Source organism: Harpia harpyja, chromosome 4 (genome assembly GCF_026419915.1).
Source record: "Harpia harpyja isolate bHarHar1 chromosome 4, bHarHar1 primary haplotype, whole genome shotgun sequence".
Taxonomy (NCBI): domain Eukaryota; kingdom Metazoa; phylum Chordata; class Aves; order Accipitriformes; family Accipitridae; genus Harpia; species Harpia harpyja.
Window position 1 is genome coordinate 18,394,547 of NC_068943.1, and position 24,376 is coordinate 18,418,922.

At 41.2% G+C, this 24,376-nt stretch overlaps 1 protein-coding gene across 10 annotated transcripts in view; it reads left to right on the plus strand.

Moving 5' to 3' along the window:
* KLF12 (KLF transcription factor 12) overlaps nt 1-24,376 on the plus strand; it is a 256,306-nt gene that overhangs the window by 216,716 nt on the left and 15,214 nt on the right. For 7 of the 10 annotated variants that reach the window (XM_052785979.1, XM_052785973.1, XM_052785978.1 and 4 more), the window contains one exon: nt 12,893-13,050. In XM_052785979.1, coding sequence (XP_052641939.1) covers nt 12,893-13,050 — 158 coding nt within the window. Of the gene's footprint in view, nt 1-12,892; nt 13,051-14,210; nt 14,281-24,376 lie in introns of those variants that run through there. The other 3 variants (XM_052785981.1, XM_052785983.1, XM_052785982.1) reach the window with 2 other exon arrangements.

A 24,376-nucleotide genomic window follows, 5' to 3' on the forward strand; every position in this document is an offset into this window, starting at 1 on the left:
CTAATGAGCAACATGCATAAATTAGCAAGGTGAACAGAGTGGCCTGTTATTATAATCCCTTGATTCTCAGTGTTGTAGGAGATGCAGTTGGGAGGGATGCGCCAGCTTCAGAGAGCAGCTAGACAGATCCGCTTTGCTTCTTTGCAAGGTTTCCTTTGTAATGTGAGCGTGCTTCCAAGTGTGAAAATAAATTATAGTGAGAGTAATGTAAAAAATAAATACACCAAGTAATAACAAGGCCATAGAAATACTCTTTAGCACTAAATAGGACAAGGAGTATCGTGCAGATGAAGGAGGTCTGATATGCATTTCTAAGGCATCTGCAAGAAATCCTGCTGGTGACTGGGTGATGTTTCTGCATGGATGGAAACTGAGTTCCTTCCCTCCTCCCTGAGGCATTTTCGAATCAAAGGAAAAAGTGTGCTAATCTGAAAACAGTGTCTATTTAACCCCCTGTGAAAAAGTGTTGATTTAACTACAATACTATATGACTATGAATTCTCTTTCTTTTGCTGGGTAGCATTGTTTCTAAATATTTATCTAAATAATTCTTGTGGGATGAAGTTAAATAAAATTTATTTCATAAAGCCTGCAAATATGCAATTTTGCCTGTTGCAAGTGTTTAGGGAAGAGCTGGGTCAAAAATCTGACAGTTGCAAAGCTTGTTCAACTTTGTATGCTTTTATCCTTTTCTGAACAAAACATTCAATGTCTGTTGGAAATAGCAAAATAATTTCCCTCAAATAATTGAATACTTGACGTCCCAAAGGGAGACATATACCCTTTAGCCAGTGGGAAAACATTCCTTATCAGGAGAATGCATTGTGTCACATTTCAAAAACCTGAAGAAGCAACTTCATTTGAATCTTACCCAGTTTAAATCCTTGCATGAGAACTTTCCTATAAATTCACATACAAAGTGACAGTTAATATAACCAGCCAAGTCCTCAGTCTGATTTTGCCTTAGCAGGGCTAGAGCATGCATAGGGTGAAATCTTGACCCTTTACTTTGATGACAAAAAGTCATCAGGATTTTGTTCTTGCCTTTCTAAAGAAGAATATTGTTATCCTAAAGGCATCTGTAGTTTTTTCTGACCAGGGAATAGCCACAGTGAGAACCACCTTGTTGTTCAAGTGGAGGAGCATGAGAGCAAGCCCACACAGCCACCTCGACCCAGTGAAGCCCAGAGTACTGGAGCTGTTTGGCCACCAGCCTAATCAATGCTCTTGAAAAAGAGTTATGGGGTGTTTATTGTGAAGAATATAGACTGTACTCTGAGTGCAAATGGAGCAATTTCTGATGTGACAAACAGATCTGTTAAAGACATATTTCCTTAGATTTCTTAGTACAAAATGTACCTTATGGCCATATGCAGTCTGCCTACAGAAGAAATTTTGCTCTTAATCAAATCTTACCCTGCCCGTGAGCACTTGAGATCATAAACAGAGTGCTGCCTTGGTGAGAAAGTGTTAAGAAGACCGATTCATGAAATCCACAATACTCTGGTTTCCTCTTTCTGTTGGGAGAACATTTGTCTGCCTCCACTGAAGACAATGGCAGCTGTGCCGGACTTTTCCAAGGCACATGTCCAAGCTGGGTATCTTTCTGACTGCTGAACTGGTGTAAAAAACAAGGAATTGTGGAAATTTGCCTTTTTGGTATGTGTGAAAAGTAGGTAAGTGCTCTGTTGCCTAATTAATTGCAAGTGGGAAGACTCTACCTACCTGCAGTTACTCAGAGTGCAGACTGAGTATTCACTGGATGGAAATCAGGTTGATTTCAGTGATGGAGAGAAGAAAAGGAATGGTTGCCCACATGGTCCAACCAATCTGTGCAAGGCCAGTAAAAAGATAGCGTAACTCTTCTAGCTCGTAGATGGTAGTCATGGGTTCCTCTTTCTCAGAAATTATATGGCCGAGTGATTTCTACAACTTTCAAGGACGCTTTCTATCCCGGTGTGCAGATGAAGCCACTAGAAATCTTATAGATACCAGCAAATATGGTGATACTGCAACTATATAAATTTCTGCCTATGTAAATATCTTACTCAGTGACAAAACCTGGCCCTGTGGTTCTCTAGAGAGGCAGTTCCCAGCTGGGGAGGTGGCAGCAAGTCTGAGGGAAGAGAGAAGGAAAATAAAAGGCAGGAAGAGAAAAGAAATGGCAGTCCCTGGGAAAAGAGCCAGAGGAGCTGGACCCGGTGAAGCCCAGAACATTGCTTGGTTTTCAGGTGAGACTATATTATAAGTAGGTGGGTAAAACCACAGATGCAAGGAGAGGTAGTGGGATTTCTTCGTATTGCAGTAGTGTATTAGTACTCTGTTCATGGATTTGGACCTCACTGTACTTATTTTGCTTTGCAAACACAAAACAGCAAAAAAGGTGTAGCAAGGATCTCGTAATCTAAATTAAGAGGTAATTCATCAACATGCCAGACTGTAAAGCCAGGTACAAGTTAGCATATTGAATAGAAAAGCTAGCTTCTTGTATAACATAAATACATCAGGATTCCTCATTGTTAGTGAAAATGCTTGGTAACACAATCTGTATGGCCTCTGGGGTATAGTAACGATTTTGATTTATAGAATATTTTCTTATGTTCTTTTGTAAAAAATTCCTTTCAATAGGAGAGGGTGCTCTGGAAGGAAAAAAACCCCACATAAATCTCAAACTTTATCAATTAGAAAGTAGTTTTAGAAAAAGAAACCGAGATTCCTGAAGTATGATCTTGTGCTCAGTAACTTTTTTGTCCCCAAATGAATTAATTATTTAGTCCCTTTTTTCCTAGCCAGATCAAATAGGTATGATACTTATTTTATCTCTGCAATAGATTAATTCTTTGCAATGTATATTCTCAGCTTCTAGAGCTGAGGGAGCTTCTAGAGGGCTGTGGAGCATATAAAACTGGGGTTTTGAGGTGACATTCTATTGGGGGTGGCAGGTTATCTTTACATATATATAAGCACATATATATAAGTACACTTCAATGGAGTCAACTATTTAGCAGTTACCAAAATCTGCTTGGTGACACAGAGTATGGCAGATGAACACCCATAATTTCATTATATGTGGGTATCCAGGGTAATCAAATATGTAACTTACGAATAATAAACCTTCTGAAAAGGAAGGAAGAAAAGGTCATTCACATGAGCTTCAGTCCCAGTGGATGCAATGTCCTCATTTAATGTCACTGACCTGGCAAGACATTATGTGACAATTTTGTCAGCTAAGGATACAGAAGAGGGAATTTTTAATCACCACTGCAGTCATCAGTTCCACATTTGTTAGTCTGACCAACAAGAAGAGGTGGATGCACAGGCAAGAGTCATCGTGGTACAGACGTTGGGACTGACTACTGTGCTGCACAGGTGTGAGAAGTCAGAATTAGAGATATGAGAAGAAAGTAAAATCTGGAAAGCAAGGTACAACGTGCAGGGAGTCCTGCACTAGTAAGTGAAGTGTCTGTGCTGCTTCTACAGGTAACCAGAACAAAGGTGAAAGACTTGAATATGTACATACTCATCTAATTTCCATGCTGGAAATTTCAGCTCAGCCTCTGTCTCCAACAGAGTAGTCTTTATTTCCCTTTTTTAATTTCCTCTGCTGAGAATACCAGTATTGCTGTAGCTTGTTTGCATATGTGTTGCCAGAAAAACATGAAGGAAAAATATGAATCAGAAAGGAACAGGGAAGGTAAAAAGCAGGGCCCTGTGCTCTCAAAGCTGAGCTGGAGGTACTCAGTTACCCAATTTTCTGCTCTTTCTAAAAGGGTACAAAAAAGAAAGAACAGACTCGGCACTGATGCAGCCTCCGTCTGGAAGGAGCGTTAGGATGGCTGGTGCGTTAAGAGATCTTGTGAATGATCACTGCTGTTCTGCCAGCTCTGAAAGGAGGGGGTGAAATAAGATGCTTTTTCTCTGCTAGGCCAGGTTCAGCTCCGACGCCTGAACTAGCGTGCATCAAACACATTTGGCATATAGGGTTTCTGGAAGACGTACAATGCTTTGTCTTCAGATCCAAAGAACAGTCCTTTGCTAATGTACTTTATTCCATCTGCAAGTTCATTGTGAAGATACGTTTACCCCACTGCTTGAGGTTTCCTTATTTTCATGGATTTCCCCTTCAGCTCAGATGACCATTGGGCTAAAGCAAAGTATCCTAATTTTTTTAAAAAAAGAAATAAATTCAGACTTGCATTAGCTCATGGTCACTTGGTTATCTTTCATTATAATGTGTAGATATCTGTATTGATAAATATAAACATTTATGTACGAACTATTTAGAAAAAATGAGCATTCATTAGAAATTCCCTTTAGAACATGAATGTGGCTGAGCACTGGAACATGTTGCCCAGAGAGACCCGTTTTTTTCCACCTTCGAACATTTTCAGACTTCAACAGGACAAGGCCATGAACAATCTGATCTAGCTCTGAAGTCAACCCTGCTGAGCAGAAGGTTGATAGGTCCCTCCCCAGCTGAGCTTTTCTATTACTCTTTATTCCATGGTAATGCAGCATGTTACAAAAAGAGGTGTTAACGTGGGCTTCAGCATCCAGAGGAGTCTTTGCACTGTGTTCAGCTGTCCTGACAAGCTGAAATTGTTGGTGATGCAGCCATGCATCTTCTGTATGTTGCATGTGTTAGAAAAAAATACCTCCTAAACAGATTTAAACAACCACTGTCATTTGTCATCTCAAAATCTATGGCAAAATATAAGGACAAGTGTCTCACCTAATGTGAGTCCATGTATCCAAACCAAGGGAAAGACAGAGCAATGAAGCGGAATTGTTTAAAATTGCTGAAAGTATTTTGTCTATGTGTGAAACATCATAGCCTTACTGTCAAATGTTTCTAAAACTTTTACAGGTAGAAACAAGCTCTGTATGTCCTGCCATGTTAAGAGAAATGTGAAATTTGTCTTTGTTAAGCAGCAGCCCAGTAATTCAGTAGGGATGTCACTGGTCCGGGAGTTGCTGTTGCTCATGCTTGGCTATGGCTGGATGTTGTTGTGCAGGAATAAGTTTGTCTCTGCTTAGAGGCTGGCCCAGGTTCTGGTTCTTACAGCAGGAACTGCAGGTGGTGCAAGTTGTCATATGGCCGTGAACTTTCCCAAAACCAGGAATAAACATTTTAATTATGTAGGCAATGCTTATGTGCAAGATAGTTAACATGTAATTCCTTTGCTTTTTTACACAATAACTCTATAGGGTAAAATTTTCTTGGTCAATGATAAGGGTAAAATAGATGGTAAGTTTTGGTGTGGGTTTTTTTTAGTGGCATTCCAGAGTTCATCATAGGCTTGATTTATAGGTTTTCTTTATCGAAGTGTGCTTTGCAGTTCCAGTCATCAGATCTGGGGGACGTGCTGGAGCATGTCATAGATACTTCCTGGCCCCACTTCCTTTCCTTAGAAACCCAGCACAGAAGAACGGTGTGAAAGAGGAGAACGTGGTGTGTACTTGGGTCTCAGCCCAGAATGGAGCTGGGATACACCCCAGGACAGCACTGCTCTAAGAGCGCAAAGCGCTCCTGGGTCCCACAGCACAAACACAGATCAGGAGGATCAGGCAACTGTCTCATTCTCATGTCTCAGCTTAACACAGCTGATAACGGAGGTGATGGATAATTTAGGTAAGACATGCCATGGTTGACATTAGTGCTTTTCCTAGCAGGCCCCAAAGCTCTTTCCCTCTGCCAGAAGTTTGTTTCATGTATAGTCGTGCTTTCGGTTCCACCACAGCCGGAGAGATGTTGTAACATACTTGAGTATTACAAGGCAGCTCAACAGTTCAAGTAACTTTAGCTGGTCTCAGCAGGAATAAATACTGCAGATGAAGTTGTGGTCAGAGATGTGTAGGGTATTTTGTTTGCTGACCACCCAGGACAGGGATGTAAGAGCACAGGAATGGCTGAATGGAGCCGCAGGAGAGGATCCTCTTGCCTGGGACTCTGCCTCTGGCAGCAGCCAGCAGTGGACACCTAGGACAGAGTGTAACAGGGCAAACTTACCATGCTCCTACTGCCGTCTGCTCCCAGTGCAATTTCCCACCATCTCCAGCTCAGGCACTTCCGGAACCAAATGTATTCAAATCATGTCTTATCTGTGTCTTGTTTACCCATGTGATTTTTCCCATTTAATATGTGTACTGTTTGTGTATGCTGCCAAGTTCCTCCTTTCTTTCTTGACAAAAAGTATAATTTTCAGTATAACATCACCTTAAAGTACACTGATTGAAGTAACTACCACTAATAAGAGTAGTATGTATTTTCTCTTTATGATTGCCTTAAGTACTGCTTGATATGTTCTAATGTCTAACATTTCTAAGGCAGCTGTTTACCTTTCATGAAATATTAATTAGAATCTAAGAATCAAAGAGGAGAAAAAATACATATGTATATATGCATGTGCATCTGTTAGTCTGTGAACAGGAGACAGTAGAAACTTTGTATTAAAAAAAAGCAGTGACTAAATATGTGAGGGGAGGACTTTATCAGGAGACTACACTGATATTTAGGCATATTAAAGAAAAAAACTACTATGTTTTTATATAGCATGATTTTGGCATCTCACTACTAGGTGAAGTTTTATAAACTGTAATGAAAAATAATCCATATCATATTTCTTCACAGTTTAATACGTAGTGTTTATAAGGATACTTTCACCAATATCCTGAGTGGGAAGGTAACATTCTACGAGCTATCAGAAAATGAAATTACGTTATGTGAAAAGCTACTACAAAAGAAAGTAATTGAGAGCTGGAGACTGGGAAATGTGGTTCAATTCCCCTTTTCGAAAACGCACAGTGTACCCATGTCATGCCTGTTAGCATCTGAAACTTGAAGGTCTTAACAGAAAGAAGATACTTTATCGTAAGTGAGATTATCTCACTGAATGAGTGGTGTGCTGCTGTGCACATGTTCACTCGATTCAGAAATGTGCCAAAGGAGCCAAGCAAAGGCATTGGGACAGCTGTCGTCTCTGCTTCTGACTGTCCTTGGCAGGGAGCTGCTCTGTGAGCTGCTTGCGGTCACTACTGCCCTGCTTCACCTGGAGGACAGACAGCTGCTGTGCGTTTGCATGAGTGTGCTGCTCGATGTGCTCAGGGGGTGCTGTCCCACCACTGGATCCAAAGGCCAAGATTTTAAAAAATAATGGAGAAAGCTCGACTTAGCGCCCATAGTTATTCACTTAAGAGCTCTACTTTCTGTAAATGCTAAGTGGCCAAAACCCATGATGTTTCTTTCTGCAGCCCAGGTTCCCTTTGATTGCTGAGCGAATGCTGGAGGTCCAAGGATTTTCTTCAGCTGCTCATTACCATCTGAATGCAGACATGTGATATTCTAGTTTTCTGCTTTTATTTCATTTGCCTGCAGTTTTAGTTGCTACGACTGACAGGTTGGCCCAGAAGCTTTTCGTATTTCATAAAGCAAAGATTCACATTGCTAAATTTATACACTATTTTTATATTTAAATATTTTTTCCCTTTAAAACCAAAGAAAAACTGTAAATATCTGGACATCCAAAATTGGCCTGTGGGTGAGATATGAATGTTGGCCTGTTGGTTCTATCCTGTATTGCCAAGGCATGTTGTCACCTCCTAAGTATTTAGCATGGTAATATCTCCCAATTTTTGTTTTCAGCCTATTCATTTATGTGTTTATTTTTGTGTGTGTTATATGCACAAGTATCACAAGAATAAGCTTCATTGTGGAGCGAAAGGTGGATTTTCCAGTTGTTCCGTGTGTTGATTGCTTATGTCCACATTCTTGATTTCTTCATACAAATTCTAAATTTCCATGGAAGTTGCAGCATTGGTTGTAATCACAGCTAGTTGCCACTGAAAGGGGTGATGACACGCCCCTAGCCCTTGGACACAGGTTCCCATCCTCTCCCATGTGTCAGTGCAGGTACTTGGCAGACTCCACTATTTGGGGAGTTAAACCAGCAAAAGCAAGCAAGCTGCTCAGGTTTTTTTTTGCAGAATTGACTTTTCATTACTATGGGTCCCTGAACTGTCTCCCTGCAGTCAGACAAGTGCCAGTGCCAACACAAGGGAAAGCAACTGGAGCAGGACTGTCCTGGTATGCTATCTTAGCCAAATCACATCCTTCAACAGCCCAGAGCCTGAGAAATACAAGAGGACCAAAGCTCGCATTATGCCCACCTTGTGGGACACACTCTGGCCTGCCAGGCCCCTCATCCGGGCTGAGCAGATGCCACATGGGACTGAGCCCAGTCTGTTTCTCCTTCTCTTGGTAGCCAGCATGGAGGAGACACAGCTGATATGTGCCTGGGTCTCACCCTGAAGTGAAGTTAACGTCTGTTTCTCACAGCTGTAGACTATTTTTAAGGTGCAGCCTGAAGTCCCTTGTTTAACTACAGGGCCAGTTAGGGAAGAAGGTATGTTCTGAATGCTACGAAGGAGGGACGTACAGTAAGGTGTGGGGGACTTTGGACACAGGCTGGTCTATACCTGTTTGCCCTGGGTCAGTGTGTTTTCCATGAGGTCTTTTGCGAGGCAGGCAGGAGACATAACCAAAGAGCCTGAGCTCATAGCAGAGGGGCAAGGAAGAGTAAAGGTGGCAATCATAAGGACGAAAACGCAACACTGCGACACTGTTTGGGTTTGTACAGCAAAGAGCAAAGCGTGGCTGGCTGCACGTCACCAGCTCCATGCTGGCCGTGTCAGCCAGCTCTTGCCCAGCTTGCTGGCAGCACCAGGAAGCTCGTCCTTTGGTGGCCAACAGGAACACTGCATGTTTGCCACAGGGTGAGAGCACATGAGCAGGCTGTTTGTGGGGAGCAGCCAGTGTGCAGCAACTTGTCACTGCATGGCATGTTGTTGGCATGTTGCAGCACTGAACACAGTTCAAGGCTTTAATAAACATACCATGCTCCCCGGGCAGCTCTGCTCTGCATATTGCTTAGAAGACAACAGGATTGGTGTAAAAAGATCTGCTACATCTGCGTTTAACAGTGTTATTGCATATGCTAAGGGCCTTTCACAGTCTGTATGTAGAACAGAGGCAAAACACCTAGGAGGTCATGGGCAGCAACCGTAGAAAGGAGAACCGTAGAAATCCCGCATTAACAGGGTTGTTTTAATCCCCTTCACATGCAGCGCAGATCATGTTCAGCAGAACTTGATGGCCATCTACCGGCAAAGCCCCAGTCTTTGTTTTGCTTTGCAGACTTTTTTGCATCAGAGAGACAAGCACTTGGCCATGCGTGAGTTGCAGATGCATGTTTTCACTTCTAGCTGGAAATAACACAGCTGAAGTTTTGTAAATCACTGTAAATGCTCACATTGGTTTCATTCATTTTCCCCCTATGAGCAGTACTGAGCACAGGTGTTGCAGCTGCTTATGGAGGCAGCCAGCAGTCTCCCAGCATTTCTGTTAGTGTAACAGTTTTTACACTAACATAGAAATTTTACAGTTTTTAGAAATAACAAACTGCAAATAAATAAATGTCCAGCTGACAGGTCAGAACCCAATTTTCTTCTTTGTTAATTTCTCTTTCAAACTTGGTGTATTGGCAGTAATTTGAGGCATCCTGCATTTTTGCTGGGATGTTACATCTGGTGTCAGTCCTATTGCTAAACCCCACCTTGAGCCTTAACGGCTGACTGAGATCTTGGCCATTAACAGGAGAACTGGCAGCTCCTGGTCTGGGCACCCTGGCAGCTCTTGGCTGCTGACGTGTTTTCAGGTCTTCACTCTGGGCAGTCTGTGAGGGACACTTATGGTCAAAAGAGGCTGCTACGATATGTTGTTGTTGTTGTTTTAATTATTTAATTTATGTGATTTTAAATACATTGTAAACAAAAAGAAAAAACTCAGTAAAAAAAATAAATACCTGTGAGTTCCCTGTCATGTCCATTCTCAAAGTCTTTGTCCACGGTGGTGCCATCAAACAGTAGTTTCTGGAGCCCTGTGCTGACCAGAGCCACCTGGCAGAACTCCCGTGGCCTTTAAAAGGCCCAAAACATGGTTTTGAGGACTTTTTTTATGTCTGTGTAGTCAGTGAGGGTATTTTGTAGAAATTGGTCGCGAAAAAGGAGGGTGTCCCTTCACTGCTGCATGGCCAAGGGAAAGAACATCAGCAAATCAACTGAAAGTTACCGTGAGAGGGACTAACCTCAGGAAGCTCAAAAAAGCGCTTTGTGCTCTTTTTAGGGCTTCCTGTGGTATCTCCATTTTTAAAAGTCACACAGCTTTTGTAAGGCTAAAACAAAGCTGGTGGTAGCAGGTAGGATCTGGCTCCTTTTCCTTTTGCAAAGGGAAGGCATGAGGTTACATTTGCTGGTTCCAGCTGTTGGTAACACTGAGCAAGCGATGGCTGTGAAGCTCCCAGGGGATGGTGGCAATGCACATCACCTTCTGTGGTTTACTTGGTTATTTTCCCTGGCGTGGAATAGGTAGGATGCTTTGCGTTTTAGAAAGAGGGAACAATGCAGTTAAGAAGCAGCAGCACTGATCGTGTGCCACCTTCGTGGTACTGCTTTATGCCACCCTCTCCTGTACAAACACCCGGGAAAGCACAGAGCAGTTCCCAGCAACGAGGTTACTTTCTTGTATACAACAAATAGCTTTTTACAAGGTGCTGACTCTGCTTAAGGCTTGCTTTGTCTTGGGGCTGGAAGTTGCAGCAGCGTTATAAGCTTGATCCTCCTCCCATTTAAACTGGCTGTACTGTCCAGGATCTGAATGCCCTGTTACAAAATAGGCTTTTAAGATGGCTCATAAATCATATGCACACAAAAATGATGCACAGATATTTATTTTTAAAGATAAAGATTTTCTGGTCTTGAGCACTGGATTTTGTACCTTCAGTATTGAGCTTTATGAGCTGATTTACATGTTTGCTTTTTATTTTAGCTGGTGGGATATTTAAAAAAAAAACCTGGAGTAGCAAGACGGTTCTCAGTGAATCATCTAACCCAAGACTTTTATTTGCCCTGAGATGCAGATGCTTACGTGCAATTCCTAAGCCATTTCTGTGACAGCTAAACATATCTGTATTCTTGTCACATAGTTAGTGCTGATGTGTCTTACTCTCTTAGGGACTACTTTTTGCTAGTTAATGTTGATATTACAACCGTCTGTCCATTTCTTTTTCCATTTCAGAAATTCCCTGCACACCCGTTTACACACATTGTATTATAGGCAAAAATAATTAATCTGGAAAATCTGTTTGCCTGAAGGTTAAATATGAATATATATGTCAAGTGTTAAGAGAAAAAGATGGCTGTCAGAAAGAGAGTACTCCATTTTTTTTTAAATAGTGCTTTAAATTAGGGTTGTACTGTAAAAATATTTGAACAGAAAGAAAAATGTGACACTTGGACTACCATTAATTCAAGGCTTAAAGATTTGTAATGCAGAGAATTGGAACATCAGTGAAATCACATGCTAATGGTGCAAGATGCTTTATGCAAAGTTTTAACCCAATATAAATAGTCCTCAGCAAATTCTGGAAATCTCTAAAAGTGAAGTTTTTTTCCGGAAAAGCTATAGCTGTAACAGCAGTGGCTATTGTAACAGAAGGTTGCAGATTGGTGTTGACACAGGAGCTTCTCAGCAGATGCATCAACATCAGTGGTTCTTTCAAATGCCTTTCTCAGTATCTTAGCTTCCCCAAAGATTCGTGCTTCTTTTCGTGATCAGATTCAGTTTCTTTTCCTCCGATTCATTTTCATTTGACAGTCACAAATTCTTTCAGGAGAACTGAGAACTTTAAACTATGAGTTTAAAAGAGCTGGGTGACGAATTTCTAGATCATTTACCTTAAATGTCAATAAACCCAGGAATGTGGGGGAAGCCCCAGAAACTTGAAGAAGGCCAATGGTGTTCCAGTACTTAAAGTAGATAAACAGGCTGCTATAGCTGTAGGTGAACATGACTGCTGTGCAGTATAACCATAATGGGGTTGATAAGGCAATCAATTAATAATGATTTATTGCTGGGTAATATAATTAATGGAATTCAATGAGGGTTTGGATCTTGGTATTCCAGCTTGATAATAGTTTATGACACAGGTTTATCTAACTGAGGCAAGTGCATTGTTGTAGCAGGCTTTCTTCAAGTATTAGCCTCAGTACGCACTGTATTTAGAAACTCAAGCAATGTGACTTCAACATTATATTTTTAATTGCTTAAAATTAGGATAACTGGTAGGCCTTAGGACGTTGCTGTAAATGGAGTATCTTCGATGAGCATTCACATTTCTGTAGGGATTGTTCACTGGCCCTGTGCTAATAAACTTTTTATTTATCAGTGGTCTAAAAGGAAGTAAAATTCATTGACTTGCAGGTGATAGATTGAGGATTGTTAAATAAGGAAATGGAAAAATCGCTGCTGCAGGGTGATATAGATCTGTTAGCAATCTGTACGCAAGCAAACAACAGGTGTTTGGCCAAACATGAGGATCCATAGTCCAGATCTGGGTACTGGAAACACTTTTCCATAAAAGGTTTCAGGATTTTTATCTATTTAAACTTGTCAAAGAGAAATTATGGAGGCTATATATAAAGTTGTTTAGAAAGCAGGGTTCAGTGTGCTTGGATCTAGACACGTGTAAAATAGAAATAAAGCTCAGATAAAGTCAGGCTACTTCATTATTGGAGCAGTATTTCAAGGATCGTGGTGTTTTCTCTGGCAATAAGCACTTTTAAATCAAGAGTTGAATTACTTCATGCTGCAAAATACCCTCTAGTTCAAGCACAGATTGTTTCAAATATGTGCTGTGGACTACATTGTAGAAAAGGAAGTATTTAATTAATTGTTAAGGTCACTTCTGGCACAATGATACGTTACAGCTGATCTTTTGGGGCCTAGGATATACACCATGCTCTTTCTTAATTTTTTTGCTTCTGTTCTGTCTTTTAGTTCAATTTCACCATTCAGTATTGAGAGCACAAGGCGTCAGAGAAGGTCCGAGTCTCCAGACTCCAGGAAGCGGCGCATCCATCGTTGTGACTTTGAGGGATGCAACAAAGTATACACAAAAAGTTCCCACCTGAAGGCTCACAGGAGGACGCACACAGGTAAGACTTTGCTGGCACTGTGTACCGTGGTTAAGACAAGCAGGTTCCCTTCTGCCTAATTTAGGACCTATTGAACTCATTATCCTACATTAAGAGCCAAAGGCCTGTACCTAAATAACAGATATGTCTGCAAGTGCACCAGCACTGGCATTCTGGTGCAGATCACGAGTGCGCTTTTGAATTGAACTTCCCTGTGATCCCCACTTCACAGCACAAGACCGGTGTCAGCACTAACCAGGCTCCTTTCAGATGAAACTAAACAGAAAAGTGGCCTCCAGGGACACACCTACTGTGCTTCAGTGAACAATGGGTGGTCATTGCTTGGGACTAACCAGAGCTAGTCCAAAGAAAACCATCAAGAAGAGCATATAGTGTGGACATGGATCTTCAGCACCATTTTTTTCACTCTACAGACCTTCTCCTGTTGAGCTACTGTTTGCTTTTACAGATGTAGCCTTTGAATTGCTTGGTGCCACTAAATGCCTTCAGTTCAATTCAAGGGTAAACTCAAGACCTCAGTATTTCTTTCTGGAGGCTTTCAGAGGCACCTACCACATACTGCAGAGGGAAGTCGGTCACTATATGAGAATAGGTTGCACTAGGTCCCTACAACAGAGATGCAGGAGAGGTGCCTTGATGAGCTGGGTCCCATTCAGTGATGATACTACTTAACACTTAATCAATACGTGGTGTCCTTATTAACCTTATGGGCTGTTATTAGTCTATGTGACAGGCATGTAAGGGTAGCCGAAGCAATGATGTGTAATTGTTGTAATTTTATTGTGGATAAACTCACCAGCAATTTGAAGTCACCGAGAACAATTTAAAAGGGGATTGCTTGGATGGCTAGAAAGGCAGTGGACAGAATGCTCTGAGTTTCAGTGCTGTTCCTTACTCTGCTGCTGATTTGCTTAAATTAAATTTATTGGTCTCTCTGCTCTTAATGTACTTCAGCATTCTTGTAACTCCTTGGAGAAAAGATGGTGTTTATCCAGCATGTAGCACCTTGTTCTTTGCTGAGAATCTGCTGGCGCTTTCTGTGGTGTGATGTACTCTATAAAGAGTATGAGATATTATTTTAAAAAATTAAGTGATGGCTTCTCCATTTCAAATGAGGCCACGTCTCCATCACTCTTTCCAATATGTCTTTTGGTTGGTAGGACTTTTGTTGAGAGGAATACTGAACAAGGCTCCGTCCTAATACCCCCTACTAAACCAATTTCTGTAAGGTAAGAGTCCCTTCCTTAAACAGTGGAAATTTTCTGGTGATCTGGGAATTTCATTACATTTCCCTCCAGGCCAATTACTCTAGTTTCTTCATATCTTCCCATTAATGCTTGTGCCTTCTCCTCTCTCTTGATTTATCATGTCTTAATTCTTTTTTCCTCTTCCCTATTCTTTCCCATCTTCAATGTGGTCTTCCATCCCTACCCTTCTGATATATTTTATATATCCTTACCCTCTCACCTTGTTCTCTGTCATTCTTGTTTTACTTCTTTTATCCCAATCTAACCCTATTCTGTCCCTTTCCTTCTCCCTGCCCTGATTTCTAAGTTGTTTCCCTAGTCTTGCCTGTATCACCCTTTGAGCATTATATGGCTGTAGCAGATCAGAAGGCAGAGAGCCCAGCAGAGGCATGAAAACAGTAGACTGTTAGGTTTGAACCAAAAATACCACTTCATGTGCTTATACCACAGGGAGGTCACTCTTTTCTAGCCTGCAAGACTGGCGACCAGCCCAGGAACATAAGCAAGCATCGTGTAAGGAGCTGAGTTACAAAACTAGATCTGAACAACCTCAGAAATGTCACACCCAAGTTAGCCCAGAAATACAGAAGGCTCTTCTCTACCATGATGTTTGAAAACACTGAGAATCACATTTGTCATGAGTCTGTAATTCATGAGTGATCTCATGGCAGACCAGCGCTTGGGGTAGCGCACCTGCAGTGTTAGATACTCTGCACTGCTGAATCTCAGGCTGTGCACTTAGGGTGCTCAAAACTAGGCACCGAAGGCTTGAAATGGTGTTGGTAATTACAGCTTTTGCAGCTGTAACTCTCCAGCAGCATGAAGGGAGTTTCTGTACCTGCTGTAATCGTAGGATCCATCTCCCCAGCCTTGGTGCCCTGGCAGCTGGGTGTCTAGGCTATGCTATCTGTCTGGGATCTCTGGGTAGTCAGAGAAGAGGGATTGGCACCTCTGGGGCACGTTATTCCCTCTTCAGGTAGACCCAGGGATTGGCTTGTGAAGGTGCTTTTCTTTCATTGCTGAATACAGAGGAAGCCCAGGTACCTACCAGGCTGTTAGCTGGCTGAAATGAATCCCCACCCCAAAAGGCAGCTTCCTGAAGTATTTTGCAGTCATGTTGGATGTTGTTTTATTCCTTTAGAGAGAAAAGAAAAATGATATCAAATCAAAAACCTTCATTAAATGTCAGCTGTTAACTGCTTTATATTGTCATGTCTTCATGCCTGCTGCAATGTAAGAAGTGTACTCAAGAGAGGAGGTGAGCACTGAATTTAGCCAATGGATCCAGTGAGAAAATCTGTGTCATGCTGTTAAAATTCAATGTGTTTTACACAACACTTCTCAGGTCTTGGTAAGAAGTTGGTATATTCAGATTTACATGTAGCGTACTCTGTGTATTAATCTCATCTTACTTTTTTTTTATCTTGGCCTTTACTTTTGCTTCAGGCAAAAGAAGTTAATTATTCACGTATGACCCACAGTAATTAGTGCAGTTTGGGATAAGTATAAATGAAGTATGACAGCTATGCACGCAAGGGTGAGCAAGTTTCAGTAGGAAACTTTCTGAGAAAAGATCACAGAAACTCAGCATTGCATAATCGGGACTTTTTTTTTTTTTTAGGCAGGCTGATCTTGCTGACAATCATTTGCCTAAGGAGGATGTGTTTGAGAACTATATTTTTTTTTTCACTTACTGTATATGCATAGCCACTAAAACATTCACAGTCATTTGGATACAGGAGGAAAAACAATGCAGTATTTTGACAGGATGAACAACTTGGTTGGTTGGAAGGTATACCTCTTTTAATTAAAAATGGAAACAAAATATTATAGACGGTAGCAGCTGCATTTAGTTCTCTTCGAGTAACTCCTAGGTTTTTTTAAGTATGCTATTGTCTAGCTCCCCAATATTTATCACCAGTGTCCTCAAAACTTAGTGTACTGGTGTGGGCATGGAGTCCACTGGGGGGCGAGCTTGAATTACGTATCATCTCTCCAACTAGAAAAACTGCAAGTGAAACCTGTACTAGAACATTTCATAAATCACAAGCACTGGTATTAAATTTCTCTTTCTAGTATCAGCTTCTTGTTGTTGTTTTGCCAAATCGTCAAATAAAGCTATCAGGAGGTATCGGGTGTGATGGAGAGCCTTCGGGGCTCACAGGCAATCTCGCAGCTCAGGTTTGTCAACTCTTTCTGCAAGGAGAAACTGTGAGAAATTGGCTCACTGGAGTTGTGTTGAGTTAGTTTCTGCTTCAGTGAACTTAAAGAAAATTACTAATGTATAACTCTACAAATGAGTAATCTTTAAAAATGGGAATACCAGCAGCCCTGGGTTGCATTCCCAGCCTGCATATGTCTGCGTTGCACTCAGCATAGGTGCTGATGTCGGCTCCGGGAATGGGGAGAGTTGTAACTGCTGTTCCCAGTGAGGTCTGCGCCCATGCGGTCCTCGTGGGATTCACCTTCCTCAGTTTGCTGCTTTTATTTTGAAAATGGAAACAACCATAGCATTATTTTATGATATGTAATGGCTATTTCAGGCCTTTTAGACGGTACTAAAGTTGCCATTGACACTTCCAGTAGGACAGCTGAGTATTGCAGACTAAGTAGTACTGGTTCCTTCCACTGTGTTTTTTTCCCCCATCAAAATTTCATTCTAAAAACATTTAAATTTACCTTAATGAATTGCTGTTTCCTTTCTACTAGCCCTGGTTTGTGAAAGATGTACAGATTCTGCTCCCTCTGAAGAGAGATGATGAAAATCTGATATGTTTTATGTAAATCAGAGTCAAACCATGCCTTCTGTTGAGAGGCTGATATGGGTTATAAAAACCAGACTTTAATAACTGATCTGTGAAGTTGGTGAAGCTGGAAATCATAGGTCCATGAAAACTGTAAAATGCGTTAAATAATTTCATTATTTTGGCAAAAAGCAAGCAGATATTTTCATGCCATAAAATTGAGGACATACATCTTGACCTCCTCTTAAGTTGGCTGGATGTTTCTGAAATGTCAATGGAAAGCTGCAAAGTGGTCAAAAATGTTTGCAATTTACCTGCAAAATTTCACTTGACTTGTCATTATTTTTCAGTCATCTGTAACTAATGAAAATAGGTTCATAGGCTAGATACGGTGAAAGCAGCAGGACAAAGCCTTATGGTCACACCATTTATCAGGTCAAATGCAAGGCAGTAAAGTCTCTGGTGAAATAATACATTTCATTATAGCCTCCATCAACATAGTAGTTGTGGATAAAGTGTGTGTATGGAAAGATGAGAGGACAGGGGAGTCTGTTTTAGGGAGACAGAAGCGAGAAAACAAGGACAAACATCCAGGACCCTTTGGGCTAGTTGCCATAACAGTGCAAAGGAGACATTAGAAAGTGAAAACATCTTTTGGATAGATGACAGTGATCATATGAAAACCACACAAACCCTTTTTTATTCATACTGATTTCAGTTGCCTTCTTAATGCATTAAATAATGAAAAGCATGATTACCAAAAGATGGCAGGTTTTGGCTGCCAACAGAGACACTGCAGGGCAGTGGCTGCTGGCTGTGGGCGATGTCCCAGCGTACGCGTGTGGTGGTGCACCTGGTCATGGACAAAGTGTCCCACTGGCTGACCACATGGCTAAAAGCTACTATCACTTTTCATCCACAGGCTACTTAGTCTGCAAATCCTAGTGTGGAGTATTCTGTTTTAACCTGAATCGTGGGCCTCTTGGTACCAAAGCTAACCTTTGCATATCATGATCCAGTTTTCATAGACATCATCTGTCTCCTCTTAAATAGGGAGAGCATGTAAATTTGAGGCATATTATGTAAATTGAAGAGGCAAATTATGCTGTCTGTTAGGGGGCCTGGTAAAGAACAGAGAGACCTGAAACATGTATAATGGATAGTACATGTGGAGAAGATTTAAAGCTCTTCCCTTTTTTCTAAGTATGCAGAGCACGCTGGGTGGTGTGAATGTGTCCCAAAGCGGTTCCTAGCATGGGGACTGTGACCTGAGAAATCTAACCAACTACATAGTCATTTAAAATTTGATTTGTCTTAGATTTCACATCTAAATTTGCTCACAGCTAAATCCAGTTCTAGCTCTTTGTGGCTACCCTCCTACCACGTGGAAAAGCCCAAGGAGTTTAAAACAGTGTGAATCATCCTGAAGAAGTCAATAAAGAAAGAAGATGCCTGCTTTAAGGTTATGTGGGACATAATTTTACAACAGCTGATAGAGAACTGATTGTTCCCTGTCTCTCACCTCCATAGGATTTTCTTTTATTGTAGGAGTAATGAGCATTCTGTATTTCTTTGCAACCTTATTTGAGTCATTACTTACAAATTTCTAGAGGAATGTGGCAGAGTAGCTTTCTGGGGTCAATGGCAGCAAAAGCCTGGGACTTTCCAGTTGGCATGAAGTGGGAATGGATTTAGTCCATGAGCATAGGGCATCGTATATCCACAGCCATGGCTTTGCTCCTGCCTCGGAGGGGTGGAGGAGGGCAAGGGCTGTAACCAGAGCACCTTATGTGGGGCTCAGATACTGGGCTGCAACTGCTGCTTTTCATCAGTGAGACCCAACCAGCACCAGGTCTGAATCACTCTTCTCAGTGCTGCTGCTGCAGAAGATGCGGCTGCTTCATTAGGCACTTACAGAGGCAGGCTGAATATAGCCCCCAGGCCAAATGAATTTTTTAGTGTTTGGCACTTTGTCCTTGATCAACGCCTATATCATTCCTGAGAGATGAGAGCAAATACCTTTGCCACAGATGTAATGAAGCCTATTTGTCAGTGTCAGGGGGTCTTCAGCAGCGTTACATGGAGACAGTAAACATCTCTGACATACGGTTTTGTACCTGAGAAAATGACAGCATTTCCTTCCTGAGATGTTCCTTTATAGCTGAATTGAGACACCACCCTAGAAGAAAGAGGGCTAGTGAGTACATGGGTGTTTTATTTAGTCTATGCTTTTTCAAACATTGCATTCCTCTCACTCACTGTTGCTCCATATATTATTTTAATATGAAAGGGCCCCTGTCATTAGTCTTTGTTCACATTTTCCTTTGAGCAATTTCAGAGCGGACTTAAGAAATCATAGGCACCAAAAAAGTTATTTTTGCTTTGTAGGTTTTAAAAATCCATTCATTACCTGTTGTTTTCTAAAGGTCTGTTTAATGCCTTTTGCTAGCTGTAAGTTCCAGAGAGATATTTACAGGTTTGTAATCCCTTCTTTAGCTAAATATTGGGAGGAAGCAACATTTTTAAAATAATCTTTCTGGATTTGACTTGAACTGTGTAGATTTTTGGCCTACTTCAAAATTAACACCTCTTTGTCACCTCCCCTCCAGACTCACTCTTCAAAGGCCAGTTTTTCTACGTGCTCCCTGGGCCCTTATCCCAGAGCTCTCCCTCCTCCACGTAAATCTGTCAGGTGAAAAAAGCTGCAACAGCAGGTTCATATGTTGTTCCAGAAACTGGGAATTTAAATAAACAAAGCCAATTTAAAAATGAATTTAAGTAGAATAGGAGGTTCTATTTGTATTGGGTGATGCTTTTATTTTTTAAGAGATACTTTCTTTTAGTGTTTAAAATTTACTGCCGGTTTCAATAAACAGTAGAGCTTTCCAATGTGGAAACCAGTATATTTCATAGAAGTTTTCACTTCTAGCTTTTCTGCTCTTTCTTCATGCAGTTTCTATTTAAAAGTTGCACAGGTTATTTAATAAATGGGGCTGCTGAAGCCTCAGCTGAAGCCTCAGCCTATTCCCATTGATATGACGGGGTTCACATTTCAGGACAGAAATATATTTAAAAGCAGATGTCTGCTGGTTCAATATGTACCAGGGTATAAAGGCAGGCTCACCAATGCCACCACAGCCTAGTAAGGTGATGTTCAGAAGTGGGAACCTCTGGATGTAGTGAGATAGTAGTCTGAGTCCAGCTACTTACGGGCAGGTGTCCATACCACAAGCAGCTTGTACATCCAGTTCTCTTCCAATAGCCGCTCTGTGGAAAGTTAAATGATTTCATTTCTGGCACATTTTGCGAGCTCTGAATTCACCTTGCACACGGGGAGTCATTCCTCTGCATTGTAGGTCTGATGCTGTGCCGATATGGAAGAGTGCCCACGTGGTTATTCCAAGGCCCTTTGATGGGAAAGCAAGTCTAATTGCATCTGTGATTGCTTGCAGTCTCTAGGTTATGAAAAATATTTGCAACAGTGCCCCTTGACTTTGTAAATATGGGGTGCATATGTGTTTTGTCTGTGTGTGGCACGAGGGAATAATGATAATTTCATTATGCAGAACAAAATTTTCTCTAAGCAAACCATTTAGTGCTTAATATTCTACCTCCAAAGAACTCCAGTTCACCTAAGGTCTCAGACATGATTGTGGTCTACCATATGTAGCCCTGCAGTGGCATGGAAGGCGAGAAAGGCCTCTCTACTCCCATTCCCTCCAAAATGCTTTCCCAGATGTTGCACCCAGACCTGGAGGAGTAAATACACAGTACAGGGTTTCCAAGGACATGAACTCTTGTAGCTTATTCAGTCCCAGTCAGAGGGAACAGGATAGCAACTTGCTACTGAAATGCCCGATAGACTGTGTCTTTTGTGAAGTGTGTCTGGAGTTGCTCGTGCCTGCCCTGTCCTTTTCAGGACAGCCTTCGATCAGAAACACGGTTGTCGAGAGCGGAGCATGCTCAAAACTGCAAGTAAGCTTCACAAAAGCCTTTGTTTTAATGTTTTATTCAGGTTTTCTTTTTTTCTGCTTTCTTTTTTCCACAGCTACAAGGAAACAACAGGTAGAGCCTGAAAGCTACTGCTTTCAATCTTCATTTTTTGCAAATAAGTAGGTAGAAAACGGGGGAAATTTTACAGAAACTTCTTGTTTTGTGGGAAAGGAAAAAGGATCAGATGACACCTGTGTAGGACGAGGGGTTATTTTCTGCACGTCAGTGTTTTCTCCGCTTAGGATATGAAATGTAGTGGTATCTTGGTCACATCAACTCTAATGATCTTTTCCCTTGTCATGTGTATTTTTGTCAGTTAATGTTTTTCTTTAGTATCGTATATATTTGTTCTGCTTTTTATGGTGATAAAAATTGGCATCTCTTCATTTGGGAAGTTTAATTCCATTCACAACTCATTTACTTCATAGGAGGTGAGGTTTTTAATGCTCTGTTTCTGCAGACAGCCCAGCACACCAGGGTCCCGGCCTCTGCTTCAACCTGACTTCTAGCACAGTGCAAACAACAAATGATCGGTTGTGCAAACCTGAGTGAGACAAAGCTCATCCCTTGGAGCCTTTTTGTTGGTGTTTGTTTGTTTGTTTATTTCTTTGGGGCTTTGTTTGTTGTTTTGCTTTTAACAGGTAGTGGAAAGTTTAACTTTTATACTGAGAAACATTGGTATTGCTTTTGATGAATATGGTGGAGCAATCCCTGGACTGTCCAGGAGGAGTGATGGTAGCAGAATCGTAGGCAGGTGGAAAGGGACGTGTCACTTGATTGGCATCTCCCTTGCAGTTATGGACCACAATGAAGGAAAGGTGTCTGGGGAGGCCAGACTGAAACCCAGGCCTGCAGCACCCCGGTTAAAGAGAATTAACGTGCAGGTCTGCTGGCACCCTCCGTGCAGTTGGCTGCTGATGGAAATATGGATCTGTTGCGTCACCTTTCCCAAACACCTTTGTGAGTGAAGGCTGCTGTAAAAGGAAAAATCTCAGCCTTCCCCATGGCACTGGAAATTTGATAGTCCCATATATTTGCTGTGGCTGGAGGGAAGGAGAAAACTTTGTGCCATCTTCCGCTACATATATATATATGTATAAAAAATACATGTTAAGTATATATATACGCACTTAACATATACTTAAATATTTATACAGCTACCACATCATGCAGGAAAAAATTATCAGGAAGGGTAATAAAATGCTGTTTGTCACCTACTGTTGATTTGCTCTGGCTTCTGGATTCAGGTGTGCAGGAAGAGGCCTTTTACATTTCCAGAAATTTTATTTTTTCTGTTTTTACAGGATTTAAAGTTTATCATTTTACATCAGCAATGCCCTTGGCAATGTATGTAACTAATCCTTGTCCTACAGCATTAATTCATTTGTGTCTCACATAGTACTAGGTATGTCCCATTGTGAGGCAAAGTCTCTGTGCAGAAGCTCAAAAAGAGAAAATGTGGAAGAGAAGTTTCTTGGCTTCCCTCTCTTCATTTCTCTTCTGAGCGTGTGGTGACAGAACAGCGCTGAGACTGATGTAATGGATTTGCCTTCTTAAAATTACGGAGAATTGAATTTTGTGAGATTGGTCACAGAGGCTTTTTTTGCTGGGATTTGTATTAAAATAGCAGCAAACTGAGGCAGCTGTATACCTAGAGGGGCATGTGGGACAACAGCAGAAGAAGGAAAGAAGTAAGGTTGCTGAACTAGTACTGGTCTTGCAGAGGGAGTGAGAAGAAGGGCCAGGATGGCAAACAGGACCCACGCTCAGCAGTGCAGTGAAACAAAAAGATACTTCTGTGTTGTGATGTGGGAAAAGGACTCATGCCTGAATTATCAGAAGTGGAGCTTGTAAAGAATTGGTTCAAGAGCTGCCAAAAGTGTCTCTTGTTTAGAGTGGAGCTTTATTTTTGAATTGAAGAAATAGCTTTGTTCCCAGTTTTCACATGAAGAAACCACGTCCCTGTGCTTTGCCTAAGTCAGGCTGAGAACAAGGAATAAAAAACCTGAATTTCAAGACGTGTCACAGGCAGCACAGTATGTTCCTGTTCTGCTCATAGAAATTGTTTTCCCAGACTTGCTCAACTGATACAAAACTTTAATCTCTTCTCAGAAAGATACTTTATTTGCATATTTTGACAATACTGAAACACAGAATTCAAATTCACTATGTTCACCAAAGAGATCTAGTGAATCAGTAACTTGGAAACAAATATCCCAAATGACCTTTAGAAAGACATCTAAATAATTGAATTGGATTTTTGCATCAAAATGATTGAAAATATTTCAAACTTTTAAAGGGATGAAACTGAGATCTAGCAGTTTCATTACAGAAATTAAGTAAGGTGTTACTAATATGTGAGTCATAGCATTGCTGTTCACTTTCTCTACAGTTTTGGGAAGGTTGCTGATGCTCGCTGTGTTGGTTTTTCTACCTGCAGAATGGACATGATATTTGTTACAGAGTGCTATTACAAAGACAGATTTTTATGAAGGATTAAATATAAAAAAAAAGCTTTATAAGGCACTTTGAAGTTGCAAAGTGCTTTATAAGTGCTCTGATGTTTTATCATTAAAAAATTATACTAATAAAAATATCACAAAAAACATAAGAGTTGTCATTTTTCCCTTTCCCCCGTGTCTAAAAGCTAAGCTGCCCTCTTCCTCTGGGACTACCTAAGGATGCTCATTATCAGATAGTGTTTTTGCTGTAAAAAGATTCTTTTCTGCCTGAAATTGCTTATTTTTAGTAGAAATGCAAGATCTAATTAGCCATCATTTGTGGTTTTCAATTTATGATTTCCTCTTCCAGAGTCCTATCAGTATGGGTGCAGTATGACTGCCCCATATGTTTCAGAACGATTCTGGTGTTTACATGGGAGCTGAAACCAGCTGACATAAATACCACACCTTACATATATTGCATAATATGCTGTAGCAGAAACCAAACCAGGAATCACCAGGAGATGTCCTCAACCCTGCAAAGCTGCAGATCGGTTGACCGTGACTAGAAAATTTAACATCATCAAACATAGGCAGAGGCATGCTTGCTGGAGTTTTTTATTTTCTTTTTACTTGTTATGGGCTAAATCCTTAGGACCTTACTCTGTTTTTATGTAGGCAATACTCCTCCAAGAGTAGTGGCAGTAGAAACTGAGTGTATAAAGATGTGGCTGTAGACAGCAGGGCTGGGCAGGTGCCACCTATTAAACTGTGCAAGTTTGACTCAAACCCGTTGTATTTTGTGAATGGAGTGAGGAACAGCATCTCCCACCCTCCCAGTCTGGAGACAATACACAAACCTATAAACCAAGTTTCGTTTCCAAGTGCTTTTCTTTGTCCT